Source organism: Ambystoma mexicanum, chromosome 5q (assembly GCF_040938575.1).
Source record: "Ambystoma mexicanum isolate Mex_15411 chromosome 5q, UKY_AmexF1_1, whole genome shotgun sequence".
In the NCBI taxonomy this organism is placed as follows: Eukaryota; Metazoa; Chordata; class Amphibia; order Caudata; family Ambystomatidae; genus Ambystoma; species Ambystoma mexicanum.
In genome coordinates, this window is record NC_090933.1 from 755,004,429 (window position 1) to 755,029,263 (window position 24,835).

General features: G+C 43.7%; 1 protein-coding gene across 3 annotated transcripts in view; it reads left to right on the plus strand.

The window, feature by feature from the left end:
• LOC138497642 (polyamine-modulated factor 1-binding protein 1-like) overlaps positions 1-24,835 on the plus strand; it is a 2,990,269-nt gene that overhangs the window by 703,305 nt on the left and 2,262,129 nt on the right. For all 3 annotated transcript variants that reach the window (XM_069621239.1, XM_069621237.1, XM_069621238.1), the window contains one exon: positions 4,218-4,397. In XM_069621239.1, coding sequence (XP_069477340.1) covers positions 4,218-4,397 — 180 coding nt within the window. The remainder of the gene's footprint in view (positions 1-4,217; positions 4,398-24,835) is intronic.

Below are 24,835 nucleotides of genomic sequence, written 5' to 3' on the forward strand. Positions count from 1 at the left end.
GAACATGGTACAAATTGGAGTTTGGACTCAAATCGTGAGGGCATTTTTCAAACTAAGACTCTCAAAGTTGTACATTCCTGTCATTTGGTTACAATAAGTTATGACTGTTTCTATAAAATATATATTTGTTGCAATTTAACTCCCCAAGTGTTTGGGTCTGCCTCCAGAAGTCTGGGTGGGTCAGTGATCACATGTCTCTCCTTGCTGGCAGAGGGCTTTTGACAGGAAACACTCAAAATTAACATACCCCATTCAACAGAAAGAGCCTTTTGTGTGGGCTCCGGCAGGCTGCCTGGAAGTCTCTCCTCAGCCAATCAACAGGGTCATGTGATATCCTGCCTCCTGGTGTGGGAATCTCTGAGGTGTTAAGAGTTCTTAGCCTCTTGGCCTCTGGGAACAGTAGGTGGCTAAGATTTTTAATTAACCAACAAGCTTTGAAGTCCCTGCCCCTCTTGCAACTCCTAAATACAGTTTCCCTGTCAGAGTTTAGACCGCTAGCGCCACCTTGGGGAATTTGTCGGTACTGCATCCATTTTTGAGTTGTCTTTATTTACTGCATTCCAATAGAGTGGTCTTTTGCTTGATAGTATAGGACCCTTGCTTAACATTGTTTTGATGGCATCCTTACAGTGGAGTGGTGATGTGGAACCCCCCACAAGAAGGTTGTATCTTTGGAGTGGTCTTGTGTCAACTGCGCACTTCTCCTATTCTGGCGTGAATGTGGGCGGCGATAGCTCATCCCCACATCCACCCAGTCTATTGATTCAACATGGGTCCAAACCCTTGACATTGCACACACCTGACTTCCTTTGCGCCTCCCACACAGATAAAAGGCAGAGCATGAAAGCACACTCTGAGCGAGGCAAACCACACGAGGAAACAGCAGTTCCAAGATGGCAGTTTAATACAAGGAGTAAGACGGAGAGAGTCGTAAGGAGGGAAGTACCCATGACCTCAAAAGACTGTTATTATCGTGAGCCTTGGAAAGTAAGAAACCAAAGACCAGGAACTAAGGGTGATCTAACCTGCAGTGTGTCGGAGGTACCCGGGGCTCTCCCGCATCGATAACCAAGGTGGGAAGGAGCGATTGACGCTGTGGTACTGTCCTTGGCACCTACAACAAAGCAATTTCAGAAAGACAGCACAGCCGGTGACTCAGAGAGACTGTTATCAAACCAGTTTGTGTTTTGAATTAAGGTATCAAGCGGCAACATTGTACACAGAGAGCAGTGTGTGAGGCGTTTGCAAAGAGCAACGCGAATAGAATTGGAACCAAAGGAGTAATTGAACTTTACATTTTAAACTTTGGGAGGCCGACAAAATATACCATACACAAAGTAGTCCGGCGCCACATGGGCACTCATTGGAAAGTCTGTCATGTATCCAACTGATGCTGAGTGTGAGAAAAAGGAATAACCAAATCGAAGTGGTCAAAGGGTCAAGCGAAACCCCGTGAACATGAAAGTCTTTGATAGTTTAAGATAAATCACAATTGGTCCGAGCCCGGATGAGGTAGACTAATTGACCGAAAGAAAGGGATCTGAGCCTGTCAGAGGGGGATCCGGGGTGAACTGTGAGTCCCCCGAGAAAGAGTTCTCTGGACATTAGTTTAAAAGGGATCTCAGCCCGGAAGAGGGGGATCCTACTTGGAACTTATGAAAAGGATCTCAGCCACCAATCTCAAGTTGGGTGAACACCCAACTTGAATACATTTGAAAGAAAAAGGTTTACATATTGTTTTTACACAGCAGGCCCTTTTGAGTCTAGAGACTTACAAGTAGTAAAGAAGCTTCGACCCAGAAGGTCTTGAACTCTGAAGATTGAACTGTATCCTCGTGCCGCAGAAGCCAGAGTTTGCGCTTTGCTCCAGTGAACCACCTTGCCCTCTGCTAAAAACTATGTGGGGGTGGAGGGGAGTGGGGAGGTCAGTGGCCCAATTATCCTGACTTATTTCTTTTTCATGATCTTCACCCCACACTATTTGTATTTAGCAGTAAGGACTGGCAATAGATTTTTTAGTATAGGCACTTTTATTTTGACAAGATTCCACTAGTACTGCATTATTATTATTTGATGGTCGTAACTTGCTCCCATCTGTAGATTTAGGATTAGATAGGCGTTTATCACACCCATGCAAAAGTTCAATAAACACCCTTGAAATATGGTCACTTATGTCTGTCTTACTGTTGATACCATGCCTTCCTTACATGGGCCAACCATATCCGTGGAGCTGTGCGGATGAAGGCAGGGGGACAGGCTCCTATCTGTTTCCTATTTTTGTTCTGAGTATTTTCACTCCCTATTCTTGTTTTTTGGGAGTGTTTGCCTATTTGTAGGGAGTACAAGTGGCTGGTACACCCCTTATCTGTAGGGCTGAGTGTATGGTAACGGTATGCCCCTTGTAATGTCTAGTTCGGCTTCTGACTCGAACTTCATTCAGGCCATTTGGCAAACAAGAGGGAGGTGTAAAGAACTGCTTCTGCGAGGCGCATCATATAAGGAGCTAATCGCAACAGAGGATCTGCAGGTTAGAGAGTGTTGGGCCTGCAGGATAAAGAGAAGGCAAGACAAGGAGGACCGGCCGCAGGGAGAAGCTGCCCACCAGTCCTCCATCAGAAAAACCAAAAGAGAAAGAAAACCACTAGCGGGAGCGGAGCCTAGGGAACGACTCATGTCAGCTGCTCCACAGAGTGAGGAATGCTGGATAGACTATGCAGCCCCTCTGAGGAGCGCCACACATCACCAGCAGGTATGCAGTGTCTCCAGCAGAGCGGGGTGGCATGCCAGAGGATGCAAACAGAAGCCAGGAGCAGGAGGTCACTGAGAAACCCTAGGGTAAGGGGGAATGGAGAAAGCCAAGCCCCAGAACGGGGAGTGCACTGAGAGTCCGCAAAATAGGGAGAAAAAGAGAGAACACCCAGAGGAGGGAAGGATCAGTGAAACCCAAGTGTGGCGAGAGAAACAAGCCCCAGAGTGCGGAACGGTCTGTTGGGAGAGAAAATGAGAAACCCACACACTGGGAGCAATGTGTGGAAAACACCAGGAAGCTCCTGAGTGGAGAAAGAGAAAAGCCCCAGAGTGGGGAAAAAACAGTGAAACCCAAGCGTGGGAAGAGACATGCCCCTCTGTGTGGCAAGGAATGAGGAAAAATATTGAGACATGCCACAGAGTGGGGAGAAAGAGACAGAAAGATCACAGACTTGGGGAAGCAAAAAAGAGTCTAGCTTTAAGGGATAAATACCATTCAAAGGAGAAACCAGAGAGACTTGGCTAGAGCCCAGGGAAGGCACTTCAGCAGAACATGAGTCATATGTTTGGGTCTGTGAACATAGGCAGGGGCCTATGGTAAAGACACATGGGGTAGGGGTCAGAAGTCAGCATCCATCCATTTTTTTGGGCAAGGCGTAGGGATAGAAAGTAGGTCAGAAAAGGTTTCTGGACAGAGGACTTAATTTGTGTTCAACCATCTTGACACCCTGACGAACACCCTTTTACCCTTTGTATAGAGTAAGGCTTAGTACTGCAGATTTAGGGAATGATTGGGCCTTTTCTGAGAGAATAAAACTTTGAAAACCCTGCCTCCTGATTCCGACTGACCACAGCAGTCTCGGATTTTACAGAAACATTAACATATGCATGAGAAATTAAAGGCATTTGTGAAGTACCTTTTCTGGTCACCGTTTTAATGTGTTTGCTTATACCAAGCATCCCCTGACATTTAGACTTATTTAAGGTAATAAGTATGCTGCCCGTCCACCAGATCTTAACTATTATGAAGGATTATACAATGTATGTACTCTTTATAACTGATACTTAATGCAACCATTTTAGGAAGATTCTACACAAGTTTGCCTTTCATGGAAATAATGCAAAATGCAGTTTTGGTCAGTTTTATCACACCCATTATTTTTTTTAATTATTATTATTTTTATTTTATTTGCAATTTTAAAGCGCTCACACAGCCTGGGGGCATCGAGGCGCTGTTACCGGAATATGTCTTAGTTGCATATTTATAACATGCTTAATACCCAGAAGTTCCTAAGCGCGGACCCGGGGATAGAACCTGTGTTGCTTCGTGTCGTCTTGTTTCCAAGGCGAGCATGTTGCCGCTGAGCTACCCTCCCGGGATAATATTGGTAATGATTAATATTGATTAATGGTATTGATTAATATTGGTATGAAATTTCAACACATCTGAAAACACCCCTTTTTTGCAGTTGAGCAGCAGTGAGAAAAAAGTTGGTGACTTGAGCTCAGAAGTTGGCATGTTGAAGTCCAAGGTTCAGAAAAAGTCTGAAGATGTTCAGAAGCTAGAAGACCAGATTATGAAACATCAAGTTGCCCTGAATAAAGCAAATGTGACTTTGAAAGACACTAAGAAAGCAGCTGCAAATAAGGTACTCTTTCAAGTTATTGTGTCAAAACCGTGGGTAACTGATTGAAGTTTTGTGCAATTGATTGTACGACGTTTAGAAATGTTAACATGTGAAACTGTGGAAAAAATGATGAACACTGACATCTCTGTTCCACGTGCAACCACAGCTGTTAAATTTGTAATGAATAATTGCAGTGACTCTACAGTGCACAATGATCACAACCGTGAGTTAATTTTCAAAGTTGCTTATGGATGTTGACACAAGTGGTGGTGCACATCGAAGACTATCATACAAAATGATTTGCAAGAGTTTAGTGAGCGACATTCAGATGCCTTAGAGTAAGTCTGATTTACTGAAATGTTATTGTGAATCACGATCCATATCATATATTGCATCCTTTGTTTTTAGCAATTTCTTGAGGACAATACATTATGCCATCACCCAGTGCTTAATAGTGATCCAGATATTGTTAAATAACCCCATCCCACTGTCTGTCAAAGTGTGCTCTTTACATCAGCCTGGCTGGTCCAAGAGTGCAGACTGAACTATCCTTATACAATGATGGCTGCACACCCAATAAGTTGTCCAACCTGCTGGCAGTGTGGCATTTCTTTGAATATGTTCTTATGAAAATTAGCAAAAACACCCATGCATCAAAAATGAATTACTACATCTAATTTGAAAATGGCAAAATAACATATGGGGATTATGAGGCGTACTGCTCCATAAATGCATGCGGAAGCGGAGCTAAAGAAAAGTGCACAATTAAAATGGGAAAAGTAGAACAAACCCTAACTCGAAGGAACATAGATTTGGGATGCATAGTAGTATTGGGATGCATTGTGCCATTGATATGTTTCCCCACTTTTTCCTTTATTAGTTCGCATTTAGCGGGGAAAAAGACAGTGATGGTATCTGAGAGCTGCACAAATAAAACAAGTATACAATATTCATATCTTAAATCACATAAAAACATCAAAAGAATTTCAATAGAAAAACTGAACCACTGAAACTCTTCATAAAATGCATTTCCTATAACAAAATCGTTTTGAAATTACAAATGACAAAAAAGCACTGTTGAATATTTTTGTTTTAATATTCTGATAATTTGTGATGATTTTACAATGTTTTTGCCATTTTTGAGCGACTTCCAAGGAGACAGTATATACTTCTGTTTCAGTATTCTGATAGAACTTTCTTTTACCTACGACATATAAAAAGCTCAGATAAATCGAAGCTTGCATGATGATGCAAGGCTGAATTTCGTTTTGGTGCATTTAATGCATTATTTTGTTCATGTGAATTCATTGAATTTTCTTTGGTGTGCACTTGAAGCAGTTTCCACAAGAGTGCAGAGATGGCACAGCACCTAAGTATTCCATTTCTATGTCACCACTGTGAGAAACCTAGGGGTATTCTCCCATGTAGACACTGAGAATCCTGTCTTCAGGTGGCCATGGGAGGGCCGTCGCTTTCGGATCTCAATCCTGGGTTTGGACAAGCGAGGATCGATCACCTGGGTAGGGGAGTCTGGGGTTGTGATCATGGAAATACCCCAGGTGAGACATGGTATCCCAACAGGCTAATAGGGAAGGAGGAAGAAGTCCATGAAGCCTTTATGGCATATTCCAGCCCCATTGTCCCTGATCTTAGAGAGAGGTGGGAATACTGTGTTAGAACAAATGCAGGCTGGGTGGTGGTTCAGGGGAAACAACAATAGGACTTTAAACCTATTTATCTCCCCACCTTTCAGACCCAAGGGGAGGCCATCAAGATCAGTACCTTTATGGCCTGGGACCAGGAGTAGGAAACAACTTAAAAATGGAATCACCCTAGTGGTATAGAAACCAGGCCAGGGGACTCCCCTCTTTCCTCTGTCCATCATCATATAATTATTACACCCATAAAGATCATTTTCAATCTCACCCCATCTCCCCCTCCCCATTTCCAACAACTACTGAGACGAGAAGGAGACAACTAAGATCAGTAAAGACTACCCATAGGAATAACATGGGGAAAGTAAGAGAAGCCTACTTCAGAGAAAACCACTGTCGCACTGATGATCAAGCAGAGTCAGTCATTTGTAAGTAACCATTCACACCCAACTCCACTTGACTCTGGGTTCAGCTATAAAAGACATGACTTCTCACAGATGAATGAACAAGCTAGGGTTGCTGGTTGAAATGTGGAAGCTGCGGCACAGGAAGCCTGGAAGGAACGGAGGAGAGCGGGACGCCGAGATGCTTACCCGGTGTGGCTGGAGGTTTGCAGTGTGGCGAGGGAGCCGTGTCTCAATGGAGCCAGAGTAAGGCGAGCTGCTCGTTGTTGTCAGTGTCCAGTCCAGTGCTCGGTCCTCTGCGACGTTTGCCGGTCCCAGAAGTGTCCGAGGGGCAGGTGGTGAGACCCTTACCTCAGCCCACAGATCCCAAGGAGGGAGGGAGGAAGGGAGGGAGGGAGGAAGGGAGGGAGGGAGGGAGAGAGAGAGAGGGGGAGAGAGAGATATATATGCATATGCATGTGGCTGAAGCAGGGCAGAGATCTGAAAGTGAAATGTGTGCAAAAACGACGATCTGTAAAACTCTGTAAGCAGAAGAAATGCTGAAAGGCACCAAGGTTAATTTCAAAGGTGAAAGGCATTCTGGGATTTGTAGTAAATTGAACTGTGAATCCTCATTGTGAAAAGAAGAAAGGCATTTTGGGATTCGGGGAGATGGGGATTATCAAAGCCAAAATACTGAAAGTCCAGTATTAAGCAAAAGGAAAGTATGCACAAACAAAGTGAACAGTGAAAGAAGGTGCATGCACAGGAAAAGCAGAAACAGTGTGAAAGGTTGCAAAGGTGCACAAGTAAAAATAAAGAAAAGTGCAAGAATAATATGAGCAGAGTTAAAGAGGTACAGAATGTGCACGACGGAAAAGGAAGAAGTGAAAGTGGCACAAGGTACCATAAGAAAGGAGTAGAGAATAAGGAGACTGGGTAGAAGTCAGTGGTCATGCCTGGGTTGAGCAAAGAGCCAGGTGTTCTCGAAAGTCTGACACTACCCCCATGAAAGACATTGGTTAAAGGCATATCCTGACAAAGTAAAATGTTTTTGAATACCTGAGAGGCTTGAGACTTGGGGAAGGGAACCCTGAGAAGTCTACCAAAGAAGAACTGTTGTGTAGTACCTTTTTAGAGCATGGAACTTGGGGAACGGGAACCCTGAGTGATGAACAAAGAGGAACTGTTGGGCAAAACCATTTAAGAGCACGAAACCGAACCCGAGTGATAGAGAACTGTGTTAAATTGCTTTACATTACATTTGCAGAATTGAAACTTGGGGAGAGGAACCCCAAACCAGTGAGACTGAGAGACTGCTGAGAGGACCCTGTGGCAAAGGTCCTACAAGCACCCCTGTTATCTAAACTCATTTTGTGAGCCTGAAATTACACTCGGCCGGAAGGCCACCAAAAACCAACCCTGGTGTTCCTATTTCTAGTTGAACTGCACTTTTTTTGATATTGAACAAATTAACCCTTACACATTTTTACATAGAGTGAGGGCAAGCATAGGTTTAAACACAGACAGACTTTTTATTTGGACTTTCAGACAACAACAGACCTTAGAAGCTCTTGTCACCATGCCGGTCTCAAACCACTTATTCAAAGTTAAATGTCTTGGTTGTGCACACCTTCAATGACCTTTAAGCTTGACTTATCCAAGGCTACTGGCTAATGTGTAGTGCATGTGACTTTCTTTGCGGACCTTCCCTTACTAATGGATTCGATCCATGAAAGTATGTGAAGTAAAGCATGAGATATCTCTTTGAAATCAGGGCCTGGTGGCAGGAGTGCATGCCTGAAGGCAATTTATGGTGCTTACATACTCTGAAAGCCTGCATTGAATACAATGGAGAGGCATCTCGGATAAACTTAAGTCATCTGTGTAATAATGCTCAGTCCAGGCAGCTTTAGGTTGTTTGATAAGTTTACTTCAGTTCTTATGTTACAGTTATAGTTCAGAATTCAGACTTAAGAACTAAGGAGATAGAAAGACCAAGACCAAGACAGGACAGACCAGACACCGGCACCCATCACCCAGGGAGGGAAGGCTCAACTGACCCAGCGTAGAACTCTCATCATAGCATTCCCTCACTCATGCATCAACATTCCACAGGCACTCTGGTGACATCATAAATCAAATGGCAAACCACATCAGACTAACCAAGCACATCAGAACACATCTTCCCCCTTTCCAAACACACTTGCAACAAAAGCTTCACAACACATCTCCCTCCTATCAGACATTTTCACAAAGGAACGACTCACATCTCATCCAAACCCAAGAGCATTGGAGGTTTCACATGAAAAACCCACAACTATGCAATTCCAGAACTCCGTCTATCATTCTTAAACACCATCAATAACAGCACTAATCACCTCCCATCCACCCCTGCCACAAGCGAGCCTTCAGGCTGCCACCCCGAAGCACATACTTGTCACCCCGACGCAATACTAGTCATCAGGATGACAACGAAATCACCATAGACAGATAAGAGGTTCAGTAAAATTCTACAGCTCACTGATTCACAACCAGCAACAGGCATGCCTGAGAAAACACACAAGCACATATATATATATATATATATATATATATATATATATATATATAGGTGGACCAAGCCAATCAAGCAAACCTGACCACACCATGGTGTAAAGCTCCTCAAACAGCTTGGAGATGCTGGCCAGTCAACTCCAAGACCATCTACAAAACATATGGTTGACTCTAACACTCTTCTCAATGGCAGTACAATCCAGTTTCATAATCAAACCCTGACCAGATAAAATAGCCAGGGTCTACACATAACACATAAAGATAAACAAATCACCCTGAGATTCATCACCCCAAACAGCATCTTCAACTTTATAATAGTATGTACTGGAGGGCGTCCCCTACCAGCAACTCGCTCCACCTGACTTCTACAAGCTGTCCTTTAGGATAAGAATCATATTCTCCAAAGAGTGCACTACCGCCATAACAAAAGCACTAGACTACTGCTATATCAAAGACACTAGACTTTCCACTACCATTCACATTTGTGCAACTCCCACTAACCACTAATTAAAATCCCTGAGAGGGCGCTACCCTGAGGAATCCCTTTACTTACACTTAAAACCTACCGAGGCGCTACCTCACTTTAGTTGCATCTCAAAACGCAATCTCCATGACCTAAACAGTGCTAAATAAACAACACTGATAGAGTGCACTTCTAAGTGGCGCTACCACCTAACCAAACCCATATAAACAGTGAACTTACTACCGTTAATACCAACGGAGGCGCTACCTCCCTAGTATCTAAAACTTCTAGTTAAAAAATGTAATGATGCACCCACTCATTCTTTTATACTTCCATACGCATTCTAGATAATATGCTAGTGACATGCCTTCACTTCCATACTTTCCAAGTACATGGATATACATGACATTTGTACATCCTCAATTCTCTTTTTTTCTTTTATTAATTATCAACACTATAGATTTGCAATTAGCGTACGCACAATTTTTAAAAAAAAACATGTAAATTGCATTTCTCTATTATTCATACAGGAGAGTCTTATATTTATACTCTTAAATCCTAACTCTTAAATAAACTCCGCGTTGCATTAGCACCTTGCATTGCCTTAAAATATGCACACAAAACATACTAAAACGTTACAGAATTTGATATGTCCACAAACCTGCAAATGCTTGAAATTTGTTAATTCTCTAATACATTACATCTTCACTAGCCAACGAAAATGTCCATTTACCTGCAATTGCTTGAAACATGTTAGATCCCTAACACATTACATCTCTACACGCCAATCATACCAATCACCCAAACGACACTAATACATTTTACCCTCCTCTCACACTTGCCGCAAAAATTTTTCATTTGCAGAACATAGAGGATCATAAACAACAGCATTGCATTATTTAAACAAGACAAATGTCCCACGATGCCTTCTTCACTTCACAGCCTTTAGAGATAGAAAAACCCAGCCGCAATATTAATTACTCCTTTAAGCTCATGCGCAATGCATAAATCCTCATCAAGGCGAATTCCTGGGACTTACTGGGTCACCGTCAGCAGCTACCAGACACCCATAATGAGCAGAGCGGCCTGCATTCTTCCATTGTCACAATGGTTATCGCCGCTTTAATCCAAACTGGAGAGCTGCTTCAACCTCAAACAGAAACTCCGAATCCTTTAAGGAACTCTGACTTCCGCATTACGCAGCGTGAAACATCACGTTGCGTGATCTAAGCAAGGTCCTTTCCTTAACCCTACGCACCTAGTCCTGGTGCATCTTCAAAACGGTCTCTTTAGAACGTGGGAACGTGGCGTTCTGATGTTTCGCCGATACCCCCATCTGGAACGTTACGTCATAACATTTGAAATCACCATCGATGATGAAGGTACAATTGTACTGTCCCCCGAAATAACGGTCGTTCACTGGTGCCGCCTATGACAATGTCAAACACTCACTTCAGCCGCAAATGTAAAACCTTTCCGCTTAGACTTTATCACGCTTTCTTCAGTGCTCACTCCAGCCGCTCATTAAATGCTTCTTTTGCGCTTTTAAACTCCTTCTTCAGCTACACATGCAACTTGCTCCATTAATGATTTGAAGCATACCAACTTTGGCACGTCCCAACATGGCTTTTCAAACTTTTTTCTCTGAATATGTTGGTGCTGCTAAACAGTTTTCGACCCTCTCCACCTTCTGCAAGCGATTTTTCTTCACACACAGCCACGACAGTCACTTTAAACACAATTCTGAGGCTGCAGCTGCACATACTACACGAACTTGCAGCTTTTCATAGTCCCATTTACAGATGACTCCAGCATCGCTCACTGGGCGCAGGGACTTCAGCTCCCATAGGTGGGACACTTGCAGGGTTGGCAGAGCAGCCTGCAGGCGGGGCCCGACCTTCCCGCTTAACATAGGCTAGCTTCTCTTCTGACACAGCATACCCAATTTATAGAGGGCAGTAGATACGACTGATACTCCCAGGGGCACCCTTATTTAAAGTACTCTTTCCAGGTACACTTCCTTCCTGGGCTACCCCTGTCTCATGGGCCTCTTCCTGCTTCTCTCCCAAGGCGCAGCACTCCCAGGACATGGCCTAGGCTGCTGCATTTATCCTTAATGGAACTTGTGGCCCCTTCCTCCCGTGTCCACCCTGGGTGATGGGTTTGCTTACTTGGTTCATGGGGGCGGTGTCATCTGTTACCTTCTGGTCCTGATTCATCCTGCACCCCCCCGCAGCAGGTCACATCAATCTTCAGCTTTTTCCTTAGTTTCCTTGGTTTCATCAGCTTCCTCTGCATATGGTTCTTGATTAAAATCCCATCCTCGTTGCCATTGTAATAATGCTCAGTCCAGGCAGCTTTAGGTTGTTTGATAAGTTTACTTCAGTTCTTATGTTACAGTTATAGTTCAGAATTCAGACTTAAGAACTAAGGAGATAGAAAGACCAAGACCAAGACAGGACAGACCAGACACCGGCACCCATCACCCAGGGAGGGAAGGCTCAACTGACCCAGCGTAGAACTCTCATCATAGCATTCCCTCACTCATGCATCAACATTCCACAGGCACTCTGGTGACATCATAAATCACATGGCAAACCACATCAGACTAACCAAGCACATCACAACACACTGGCCTAACCATAACCTGTAATTATTTTCTATGCGGTTTGAAGTGGACTGGAGGCTCTGGACATGGATGTCTACATGTGAGAACAGAAACTTAAAATGCAATTTCATTCTTTTCTTTCACTCCAGCTCTTTTGGGTTTCATTTCTCCATTTATAAATGCACACATATCTTTTCAGCGTACATCACACAGCCAAATGAAATTCAATAGCATTTCCATTCCTATCCTTGCACGTTAAATCATATAGTTTAAATTAATTCCTACGATGGCAGAATAAAGGAACACATTATATATTCTCACATTTGCTGGAATAAAGCTTTTGCTGTATTGACCTCATCTTTACATATACTATTCACATTGGAAAGACATATGAAGAAATCCATACATAAATGTTTGATGAAATGGCTTGTAGTATTCCCTGCAAAATAACTACTTTAATTCTGGGCCTGCCTTTTACACGTTGCATGCTTCATTCTTGGAACACTTTAAACCTTAGTTTTCTCTGCTTGAAGCTGCACCCCCAAATGAATAACATCCTTTGTTTGATATCTTGGGATCAGGAGTTCACATATGGCAGAGATATGCTTTGCCAAGAAGGCCTGTGGACTGCACAAAACATATTGAAGATGGCATTGATGGAAATACACTTGATTCATTTCCTGTGAGTTGCACAAAGGCTGAAAGAAAATGTGTCCCTATACATTGATTCTATGGATTCTGGCTTTGAAATAAATTACTTGGACAATAATTTACCAACATTTTGGTGCGTTATGCATTTTGATATGTGTCTCCTTTTAAAGTGACAGCAAGCAAGGGGCAGAAATCCCTAATAAGCATCAAAGTATCTATAAAATATGCTACATCACCTATCATGCGTTTAGGGACCCTTGAGTTGCAGATTGATGACGGTAAGTACTCTCTTGCAACATTCATACATATGTGGTAGAAGTTCCCTTTGGTACACAACTTTTTCAAGATACCGTTGTTCCAGATAACGAAACAGCTCTTTGGCTGCACTCAACACTAGCAATTGGCTAGTGATAATTCACTCTGGCGCGTAAAAAACGCTGTGCCGTGTGTATGTTATGAATTGAATTGGGGCATGCATTTATATGGTTCACTAGTATCTTGCAACCTGAAATGTTTACCCCTGCTTTAAAAAATGATGTTTATGGGGATTGATGCCCCCTAAAAACAACAAATAGCTGTTGACAAATTATCTCATGGTAAACATAATCTTTGCAGTCAGATTGCTCACCAGTCTAGACCACCTTAAGGTGTAAATGTAATGCTTCATGTTTTCTCGAACAAGGATTTCAATGGGTCATGGAAGGTCAGATACCTGAAGGAGAAATTAAACAAAAACAGGATGTTACTTGCAGCTAGTATCTACCCCACATTCCTCTTCCAGTTTTGGTTTCATTTTGTTCTTGAACAGGTTCATTAGTATGTTTGATACAAAATTGTGCTAAAGCAGTTTTCTTTCACAGTAGTTGATTATTTCTTTTTTTCTTTTTTAAAATGTTTTATTTAGTTTCTTACAAAACTTTTAAAAACAGAAAAACAATTTTCCAACCAAGGATTCATATTGCCATCCTTATCTTCTTGCTCAGATTACAGAGTAATTTCTAGCTGTTATATTCATTATCTTTCCTTTTATACAGGTTTTTTATCTATTTCTTTCAGGAATGATATTAACGCAAAAGGTATTTTATTGTTAGAACCATCATAGAAGGCACTCCACCATTCTTCAGGCTGCCATGTTGTTCGTTTCAAAATCTCTGTTCCTAGGAATCTCTTCTTCCAAGTCTGAGCAATACAGAACAAGATGCTTAAGTGTTTCAGTCTGAAGTTGACACAGTCTGCCGACTGTGTCACTTTGGGTTGTTTTGTTTATAATATTATTAATTTCCTTTGTTCGGAATTGGTTCATTCTGAACTGTAAAAAGACTCCATAAAAATCTACATGGAAATTTTAACAGGTATTTTGGTAGTTTGTTAAATGCCTTGGCCTCAAGAGGCACTAATTGCATACATCTGTGGCGAGATCTTTGTTGTTCTGTTTCCCACCAATCCATCTGCCACAGTTTCTTTTTTACTTCGTTGTGGTTTGTCCATAGTATCTCTTTGGTAGTATTTAAAGTGTGCAGTATGTTTTCACATTTCGACTCCCACATCTCTTGAATTGATTCACTTCTTGTTTCTAAGTCCTTCTTTACTACTTCGAATTGCAGTAGACAATTTGCAGCAGATATTTTACTATATAACGTCAAAGTGTTCCATATAACTTTTGCAGTTTTGGAAATGAGACTCAGCTCATATCTAATGCAGGCAAGAGGCGTTCCAATAGGTAACTGCAAGATCTTTCTCCAAAATAGATATTCACATGATTCCCATGTACCATATGAGCATCCCAAGGAGGCTTTGCTTCCGTATGTTAATGCCGGCATGACTTTTATATTATAAAAGTCCCAACAGGTTTTAGTTGGTTATTTCAGGCAAACTGAAAAGTAGATCTTTGAAAACTCTTAGTCTGTTTGGTGCCGCTCTGTCTCTTGTAAAAGAACATAGTTCTCTGATCATGTTTGTTTCAGGGTTGTTGGATCTTGGGTAAGGCTGTCATCCTCTGGGTTGCTAGTTCTGGCTGAATTGTAGCAAGAAATTCAGGAGAACTTTAGGCAGTATCGCCATTTGGCTCCAAACTCCTTGATGACAAATGTATCAGCCTTTGGTTTTCATCAGAAGCGTGACTGAGTCTACACCAGATGTTGGCTGTGTCTGAAGCACTGTGGCAGGTGCTTCCTGCGGACCCTGATCTTCTCCTATCCCAAGATTTCTAATCCTAGTGGCTCTTGCCCATGTGTACTGTCCGCAAGGAGCTTTCTAAGTGTCATTTCTTCCCCTGTGGCCTAAGAAACAATTGCTTGGCCTCTTTAACATGCTGCTAATCCACTAGCTTGGATTGTTCTGAATACTTGTGCATTCGCATGAGTGGGAGATCCTTTTTTGAGAAAGCGCAGTGAGATGGTGTTGCACTGGCAGCATCCTCTATAATGATTCTTCTCTCTGATCTTATACCAGGAATGAGTGCCAACATTCCTTCACAGTGTGCTTCCGACTAATGAAATGTGCAGCATCGTTTAACTGTGGTGCGTGCCTTAAAAGGGCCAGCAAGATTCCCAACTTCACAAACACATTCAGAAACTGGCTATTAAAGGGCCAGCTATAACTATGGAACCTGTGACACAACCTCCTACTCCCTGACCTAGCTTTTGTGGGGTGAGGGGAATCAAGGGAACCAACCCACCTCATTCCTGGGCCCTATAGCACAAGGTGGGTGGCTGCTTCTGGCCCCACTGCCCAAACTCTTTTACCCCACTAACACCAAAGTTCAGACAGACGACATTGTCAGATATTGCTCCTTTCTTCAAACCCTCCTTGGGTTCTCCCATGTGAAGGTGTTTATTTGATTCTCTGGATCAGGGATTTCTACCTGGGGTAAAGCCATGTGGGAATTACAAATCCCTTCCGTCATTCCATTGCCATCTGTACAAGTGATTGCTGAGGTTGGTGGTTTCTTCTCACCAATAGAATGTGTTGGTAACACTTTTTTCTGATATTGTCATAACCAATGATAGTTTTCCAGGTGTTTTCTTTGATGAGGTTCTCACTGAGTCACAAGGCAAGCCAAATAGGTTTTCAGTTTATATTACAAAAATATACAGAAAAAGAGAAATTTCGAGCCCCAGGTCTGGGTGTGGTTCCTGTACAATTTATCTTGTATTAGAGCTTGCTCCTCCCCACACACCTCTTTTCCACCCTCCCTCATCTCACTTCCCTCTTACTCCTGCTTCTCTTTTACTCCTACTGTCAACTGTCGTCTTCCTTTAAAATGATCTTCGCTTGCTCGCAAACAACCAAATTGGTACAACCTTTTCAGCCCCAACACCTTACCTTCACTCTCTCCAAGCATTCAAGTCTCCTCCACCTGCTACACCCTTCTTTCTCCCTGACCTCACTCAACCATCTCTCACTGCTGTAACAAACTCATGGTGGCAACAGTAAAGACAGACACTTGATCACAGTTCAACGGTGTTTATTAAACTGTATTCAGGGGTGAGAATAACGCCTCAACTAAACCTAAAGCTGAGGTGGGAGCAAGCTACAACCATCAAATAATAAGCCAGTTCTAGTAGCGTCTTGTCAAATAAAAATGGCCTATACTAAAAAAACGTATTGCCAATCCTTACCACTAAGTTACAAAAAGAGTGTGGGATAATGTTCACCAGAAAAGAAACAAGTCAGGATGGTATGGCGGGGTCTCCCTTACCCACGTTTTTAGCACGGGACAAGAGTCGACTCCTAAGCACAGCACACTCCTGGGCATCGCCAGCACGAGGTTCACAACTATTTCACGATAACAGAACCTTCCAGGGTCAAGTCTCTTTCCTCAAAGCCTCTTGCCTTAGAAGGCCTGCTGGATCAAAATAACAAACAAATGTTCCTTCGGTGGACTTGCACCGTGGGCGATTGCTCTTCACCCCTAGGACCTCCCTCTGCTAGGCTCGGATCCTCTTTGCAAAATGGGCATCCCTCCATCGGGTTCACTACGGCCTTCTTTAATAAATACAGTTCATGAATTTCTAACACAGTTCATGATTTGCTCATTTACATTAGAAAGCCTGGGTTCCCTAGTAGCTTTCTTTCAGCATCCCTCTGTTAGGCTCACACTTGCCTTATTACACAGTTCACAATCTCATCAGAAAGCGGGCTTCCATTCCCCTAGCATTCTCTCTGCAATTGGTCAGAGACTTTCAATTGTTCAAGGGATTTGACGTGACCCTTGTAGGCCCACTTTGATATCTAACGCTGCCCCCTCCTAGGGCTTTCTGGTACTTGCAGTTTCAACACAAAAAAAGGGGCCAGTGAGAGTGCTTCAATGAGCACTCCTGCGGTGTCTGACCACTCTGCAGCTGGCCTTTGTCTGGGCTTTTCCCAAATGTTCAAACACACATACAAGTTCTTTCTTCTCAAGTTCCTTGTGTTCATATAATGTTGCTACTCGCAACCTTGGGGTCCACACAGTTCGGTATGGTATCAACCTCCCCCGACTCACTGGCTTTTTTGAACCCATTGGCTTGGCTTGCTTCTGGAGTCAAGAACGGTACCACAGTAGCTGTGACTCCCGGTCTTATGATTTCCCTTTCCAGGGCTTTGTGGGTCTGAGTTGAAAAGGGCAAGGGCAGTTCCCCCTTCGTCGTCCCTCTAGGTCTCGCTGCCTTTCTCCTCCATTTGAACTGCCGGTTCTGTATTGCTGTGCCATCATGCGTTCGGCCTTGCTTGTAGTGTACTCTCGTGCTCTGCTTTTTATCCCTCTAGGGAGGGTAAAGTGCCATCAGGTGTGCGTGGTTGTCATTTGCCTGACTCTGCTTGACCCGTGTGTTGGGACATGTCAGGTAAATGGCTCTGGTGTTATGGTGTTAGTCTGTTGTCTGTTACAGTGTAACAAAGTGTTTTTGTTGGAATAGGGGGGGGGGGTACAGCTTCTAAATGTCCTACAGGATAGGATGAGGAAATGGTGTTACAAGGGGGCACTGCGTTTCACCTGTCGGTGTCCCACTTCCACTCCGCGAAGACCCCTCATCCAGGTCATCCTCCACCACTGGTCCACCCCAAGGAACTGGATCCAATAGCGACGGTCATGTCCTGGCCACCTGAATGACAGATCTCTGGGGACTAGCAGGTGAGACACCTTCAGGTTTCTCACACTGCCCACTGAATGGCTTTTATAGCCCTGCCCTTCCTGCACTGAAGGTTCTCTCTGCCCACCTTCACTACCTTAGTCAGCTGCTTCCTTTGGTCAATCTCTAGCTTCTTTAATACCAAATCCTCCCATCCTCTTCTTGGCTGGAACCTTCCCTGGAAGGCTTCATGAGGGCCTTAAGCACTACCTCCTTTCCGTTCCCCATTTTCCTCCACCCAGCCATGTGGTAATGTGTTCTCTGGTTATCTCCTCTGTCTAGTAAATCACTGTTCAGACAGGCTTGGGGCGTGTTCTTGGGTCGCCACCATTTCTGTGCTGTCCCTTGCCAGTTCGGCTTTCACAAAGCTTCCCTGTAGTCAGTCTGGGGTTTGCAGGATAGGTGGATAACCCATTTCTATTTGGGTTCTTATTCGTTGTGGCCAGCTGGATTTCTCTACCTGTAGTGTTCTGATGGTGTTACCTCTCAGTGACCATTATCCATCACAGGGGGTCTAAGGTACCTGGTGCATTCTGGTAGCTGTAGTGTCTTGGGAACTTCCTGAAAGAGAAGGGCTTGAGACCTGGCCAGGGTAGAGGCTGACAGGCATTGTCACAGAAAGGAACACCAATAATGCATCCATATCTCTAGGCATGCCGGGGTGCCCGTGTGGAGGGGGGGGGGGGGGTTAGTGTGTCATTCAACTCCCCACACCACCTCTGGCATGTCAGCCTCTGGTTTTGGCATGGTAGGCCTCCTATCCCAGGTTGAGACGGGTCCTTTGACCCCTTTCATTGGGTGTGACCCATGGCCTTGTCACTTTTCCTACTAGCACCTATTCGGGGAGCCCATGCATTACCAATCCTTTTGGATTTAGCTTTTGGTTATAACTCTTGATCTCCAGGCACACAAGTAATTGGAACAAGGTGATAAGAAAGTCGATGGTCAGAGAAGATGAGGTCAAATCTTATTGCATACTACCGACTGCCAGGATCTAAGAGGGACAGAGCTGATTGGCCATCTAGCTGGACAGAACTGTAGGAACCCCTTCCACGTGCCGACATTTCTCACTCTTTGCTGTCTTTTGGCCTCAGGTGACATATTCTCCAACTGCCATTGTCCATTTGAACCATCGCACTCTTCTGCCGTGCAGTAGCTGGTATCCTTTGGCTCCAGCAGGATTATGTAGGGCACCGCTGGGTCTTATCACTGACATATCACCAGATTGGAGGTCTTTCAGGGGCAATGGTGGGTCTGTTATTGGTTTCAGTCGGTTTGGTGAGGCAAAATAGCTGACTGGGATGGCGATTTGGCCTGGGAGTCAATCCCAGTATTATTTGAGGACCGCCGGCTACCAGCATTGATTCTCTTGTCTGCAGGTTACTGTGTAGCTTTCTAGTATTGTCCATTCCCAGGTCCTCCTTTGCTGTGATCTCTGATGACTAGCGTCCATCCCGATTGTCGCGTCAAGGTTCGGCTGGTGAAGTTGTCAGATTGGCCTCTGTAAGTACTAAGTAACTGGATTGCTCCAAGATAACTGATCCTTGATCTGGTGATACTAAATACTAACGTCTCTGAGCCATTTATAGAACCTGAAGTATATACGGTACATCATCTTACAAGGAGTTTCTTGTGGAAGCAACCTTGCTACCACACCTGGTGACTATCATACACCTGGTTGGAGTCTAGCTGCTCCAGTATGTAGTCTCAAAAGGTCACACATATTGTGTGTTTCCATCTGTGTTGCATATCTGGTAGGCCGCTTGTAATTTTCATGTTAAAAATGGACCCACATATTGGGGTCAAGAGGCTTCATCCCACTTCACTGCTTCTGCTATTCGAGGGCGGTTGCTCCTGCTGCTTCCATGGTTGCACCAGCATCTTGGGTGGAGAGTCCTTGATTATTCACAATGACTATAGTACCTAATCCTCTGCTGTAACTGCAGAAAAATTGTTTCCCCCTTGGCCGATGGAACTTGGTTGTGGCAGTGAGGGGCTAGGCAAGTGTGTTTGGACATGTGTGATCTCCAAATTGTTTGAGGTCCCTAGATCCTAGACAGTTTGGGTTGGGGGTGGAAGGGAGCTGAAATAGGTACCTTTCAGTCTTCCAGAAAGATAAGTACTCTCTCCTGAGGTTTGGCCTTCTGGCATTTAGCTCTGTGCTTGATGTGTCATTCCCCGCTTATTCTGGGATTCCCCGCTTATTCTGGGATTCCCCACAACCACCAACAATGATGATTCCTTTTGTGATCCCTATGTGTTTTGTAGATGACCTCACTGGAATCTGCTGTGGAAAGTAATTTGTCCTCGGAGGTGTCCCTACAAGGAGTTTGAATACCAAGTTAGACAAAATGACAGTAGCTGTGAAGGTGGAAGGGAACCCAGTAGCCTTCCCTTTCAACACTCTTAGTTTTTGATGGGTGTTTGATTTCCCTCACACCACCTTTCTCTCACTTGGCGTTAGCTGACCACCAGCCCAGGTCTCTTCACACAATGTTTGAAATCAAATGTAAGCATGCACTAGTGAGACAATCGGACCGAACCAGGGCAACAGATAAACCTTAAGTATAATGTTTGTTCTGGCATACTCACACAAGGGGTTTAACGGGTCCGGGAAGGTAGGATAACTAAAGAAAAGCTAAATTAAAGCAGACTGTCTTATTTTCTTCTCAGACAGGTTCAGAAGTATGTAAAGCACAAAACATTCTAAAGCAGTAGTCTCAATGACAGATCTTCCAAAATCAGGTCATTTCCTGCCAGTGAGCAGAAAGCCCGCTTTTCCTAGTATCTATTTTGGAAGTGTTTTGTCCAGGGTACCGGTGCAAGCGTGGCAACTAGTTGTCTGCCTTTGGCAGCCTGCCAGTTGTTCACCTGCTAATTTGTTGGTAAACGGTGTTACCAAATAAACAGCTGGGTCTCCAAAGGTTGGAGAGTACTAGCATAGTTTGTTGATTGGGGTATTGGGGGGGGGGGTTCCCCGTGGCATCTGTGGATCTGTTGTTGAGGCAGTTTCGAAACCTCATTCTGAGAATTGCAGTCCTTTTGTCATAAGGGCACAATTTCTCGATGAACGAAGTATATCTGTGCATCACCACTTTACGTGCACACTACCCAGGCCTTATACTAGGGAATGTTAATGCCTCATATTTACAAATGTACCCATCCTGTGTGAGTGTGCCAGCTGGTCCGTGTAATGCTGCATGCCCAGAATGCTATTAAATGAATCCGCGAGAGGCACGCGCAGACACTGGTCCAATTTATTCATTGGTAAAAATCCATAGCATGCGTTTCACGGTTAGAGGACTGCTCTAAACAGCATGCACCTGTCCTTGAAGATGAGCTTTTAATCTGAGAATAAGTATAAAACGAACATGTGTTAAAAAAGCACTTGGAGAGCTTTAGGGCAAGGTGAACTTTTTAACAGGTGTGTCATAACGTGACCCCAAAACAGGAGCAAATTATACACCCATGAGTTTGAAGAAAATGTAGAGAATTCTGAAATCAATGGGCTGAAATTGTGCATTTTACATCCCAATTTTCAGAAGAAATTGGATAAAAAGTTCACACAATTTACAGAATGTTTGGTAGCAACACATGAGTTATGAGCTATTCATATTCTTGGGTTGCCTTGTATGAAGTACACGAGCATTTATCTGCAAAAAAACAATGTATGAAGTAATCTGAAAATGTTGCACCCTAAATAGAAACACTGTGCACTGCACAGTAGGCAAATATTTGGCCACATTACTGAAGCACTGCCGTGTGCTACTACTATAGTGGGGATAATGCCATTCATGTTTGTTGTGGCTGAAGGGAACATCTTTTTGAGTTGCCGATATTTTATTGATTTCATATGTAGTAGACTTGAGGCAAAGTAAGTTTCAGTTTTGTATGATTTTTATTTCCGGTTTAAACAAAAATCATTGACCATATCTGTGATGGCTTTCCATTTGCTCGGTGGAATCTCCAAGATAGTTCGAAAATGTTGCTCCAGTGAATGGATTCCGACATAAAGGTGGATCTGTTATTAAAAAAAAAACCTCACTTTCTACGCTCTGTGTTTTAAAATCTGATGTTGGTGGGTATGTACTCGGATGGTCCTGTCGGCCACTGTGTACAAACATGAACTTGCCAACATCCATATATAATACTCCACAGTTATACTTTCTTCCATTTGAAAGTAAACACACCTTTTTAAATATATAACTGCACCACCCTAGGTCTGGTGGCAATTTGATATGGTGGCCTTTAGAAAGGTACAGTTTTACTGGCCCAGAACACTTAATTCCATTTGATTGTCGGATTTCTAGGCCCCTTTCTGTGATGGGACATTTGTGTATTGGCTCCTATGAACTGAGTTTCACCCAAAACCAAACCATTTGAGTGTTGTCCTAGATAGAAGCTCCCTTTGACAGCATGTGACCTACTAGGAGAACAGGATCTACTGCTCTGGAGGCCGGGCGGGGGTTTGGAGGAGTGTGCACCAAAGGACAGGCCTGGTAAGTACTGGAGTTCCTTTCACACAGAGCAGACAGGAGAAGCGTCAGCGTTACAGTACGCCACAAGACCAGTACTGTCCAGAGAAGGGTTCCGCCATCTTGAAATCACTTGGGTCACTCACACTTTGTGTTCACCAGCACCACGTCCTGCGGACAAAGCACTCTGTGACTGACACCACAAGGCAAAAGATTCTGCACACAGCAACGAGTTGATGACGAAATGTGAGACTCAGCATTTGGCACTTGGGATTGATTGCATTTCATAAGTCAGTATTACATTAATAGATCGGTATACAAGGTGGGCCTAAGATTAGCTTGAGAGCAGCCCCAAAACAGCCTAAGGAGGACCAGGTGTTGCACCACAGCCCGCCAGGCAGGAAGAGCAGAGGAAGCCCTAGAGAAACCCAATAACGTCAATTCCACTTTTGGGTATTTTGACCTTCTGCCCGGAAGTAGAGTAACTCTTATTCAAGAACAAAATTGCAAAATCGGTATTAAAAAAACAAAAGTGCTTTCTATTTTTCAGTTTGCCTGACTCATCTGGGAGCTGTGCTCAGAAAAGGTATATACAGTCTCAATGCCGTGATTGAGTATCTTATTCATATCCTATACATTTCACACCATGCTTCTCTTTAGGTTCTCCCTCTAATGCTGCACATATATCATTTTTAGCTCCGACACTGGTCTCCTTTGAATGAGTTGCGAGAACAGAGTTGGTATATTATAAAAGGTATTTATTTTTTAAAAAAGCTAATCTTCCAGCTTCTATTAACCATCTCAGTCAACATAAGACAAACACATCTTGGGTTGATTAACCTTCGGTTTCTCAAGTTTGTAAAATATGTAGATTGTTCGTATGTAGACTGTATAGATCCGTTACGCATATCCTATTCATGTGTGGGCCCTTGTTTCTGTCCCCAGTAGGTCTCATTCTAATCTGCCTGCGCCATCAGCCTTCGCCTATTGTAAAGTTACCCTAGCCTGGGATTGCCTTCATCATCTGCAAACTTATCCTTTGTTGGCCAGTTTTTGTTTCAAATGACATTCTTATTGTTAAATAGATCAAAATAAAATGACAATTCTAAATTGGGGTGGCAGGGCCAGGGTGGATGCCTTTCTACCCTCAATACACCCGCTCCTACTTATTGACTTACTAGAGAAAGATTGTTAATTTGCATACCACTGGCCCCACCCAGTGCAGCCTAGCACCACAGGCACACACACGGCTCCTATCTAGGCACAGATGCATCTATGCCCTCGACACAGACTACCAGTGACTGGGTAATTCCGAACCTCACGTATCCACACAGCGCATTTCTGTCCCCACTAACCTAACCCGTCCACCTCTTTCAGACCCGCCACAGCTCCTGAAGCCCATGAAAATCCCAGTAACATAACCTGGCATTGGTTCATCTGATCTTGGGTTCCACAGCACCAGGTGCATCCTTCCGACCACCACACATAACTCTCACGGGTTGTTTTCGCACACGAAATAGATAAAACGCGTGGTGCAGCGTTGCATTCTCGAGCACATCTCGACGAGCACTTAGAAGTGTTTTGTGGACGCCCTTGCCAATAGTCTGTGTGCTCTGCTTGATTGCGGGGGTTGCTTTTCTCAGCAGGGGTTAATGCCCAGAACGGGTGCAGCGCACGACGCTGCTGAGGTAAGTGCGATCAGAGGTTTGGTGACCTGCCCTGTCCTGATCAGTTACACAGTTCTCAGTAAGCTCCCTCGGCTTTTCCCCTGGCAAGCAGAACTAATAGCTCCTATAAAGACCCCGAGCCTTTCCAACATCTGCTTTTGCTTTACTGTGAAAACGCTGCCTCTGATCTCGTGTGTTGAACTACTGTATGTTTGCCACTGTCTATTTCCTGTGAAAAAATACATCGAACAATAATAGCTTTTGTTCCTAACCTCGCAGCCGCTGGAGCAGCTGAACAAATAACTTTCAAGCCTTCATTTGGAATAATTTATTCCACGTATAAGTTTGTGTAGAGTCATTTGGGTTATTGCACGTTTCATCATTTGGAAATCAAATCGCAGGATCTCCAGCTATTGAAGCGGCCTTCTAATAGTTTCCCGATGCTTAACTCTTTTAAAAGCACTTCCTTCTGAATACATCATCGCGTCTTGTGTACCGCTTAAGAAGCCCCCCCGCCTTTCATGCTTTGCTGAACCTTAAGTTATTGTACCAACTCACAGGCACTTCTCCTGCGTTTCCTCGCTTGTCATTGTTAATTATTGGAGTTGGCTCAGAAACAAGACCCTTGCTTTAAATTGTAATGAGGGTTTCTGGCTTGCCAAATTCATTCAATGGTACCACAGTCCAGAGCTCCTTTCAGTCATTACTCGTGGTGTGGTTGGACATTACAGCGTTTTGCTTTACATTTAAAGCAACACTCCTGTGCACAGTGATAATAATGGCCCCTTATTATATTACTTAATCGTTTTCTCCGTGCTTTGCCATTCTAGTTAGCCCATTGCTGCTTCACTTTAAAGGGGGCGGGGGGTGCTTTTAACTCTGGCAGTCAC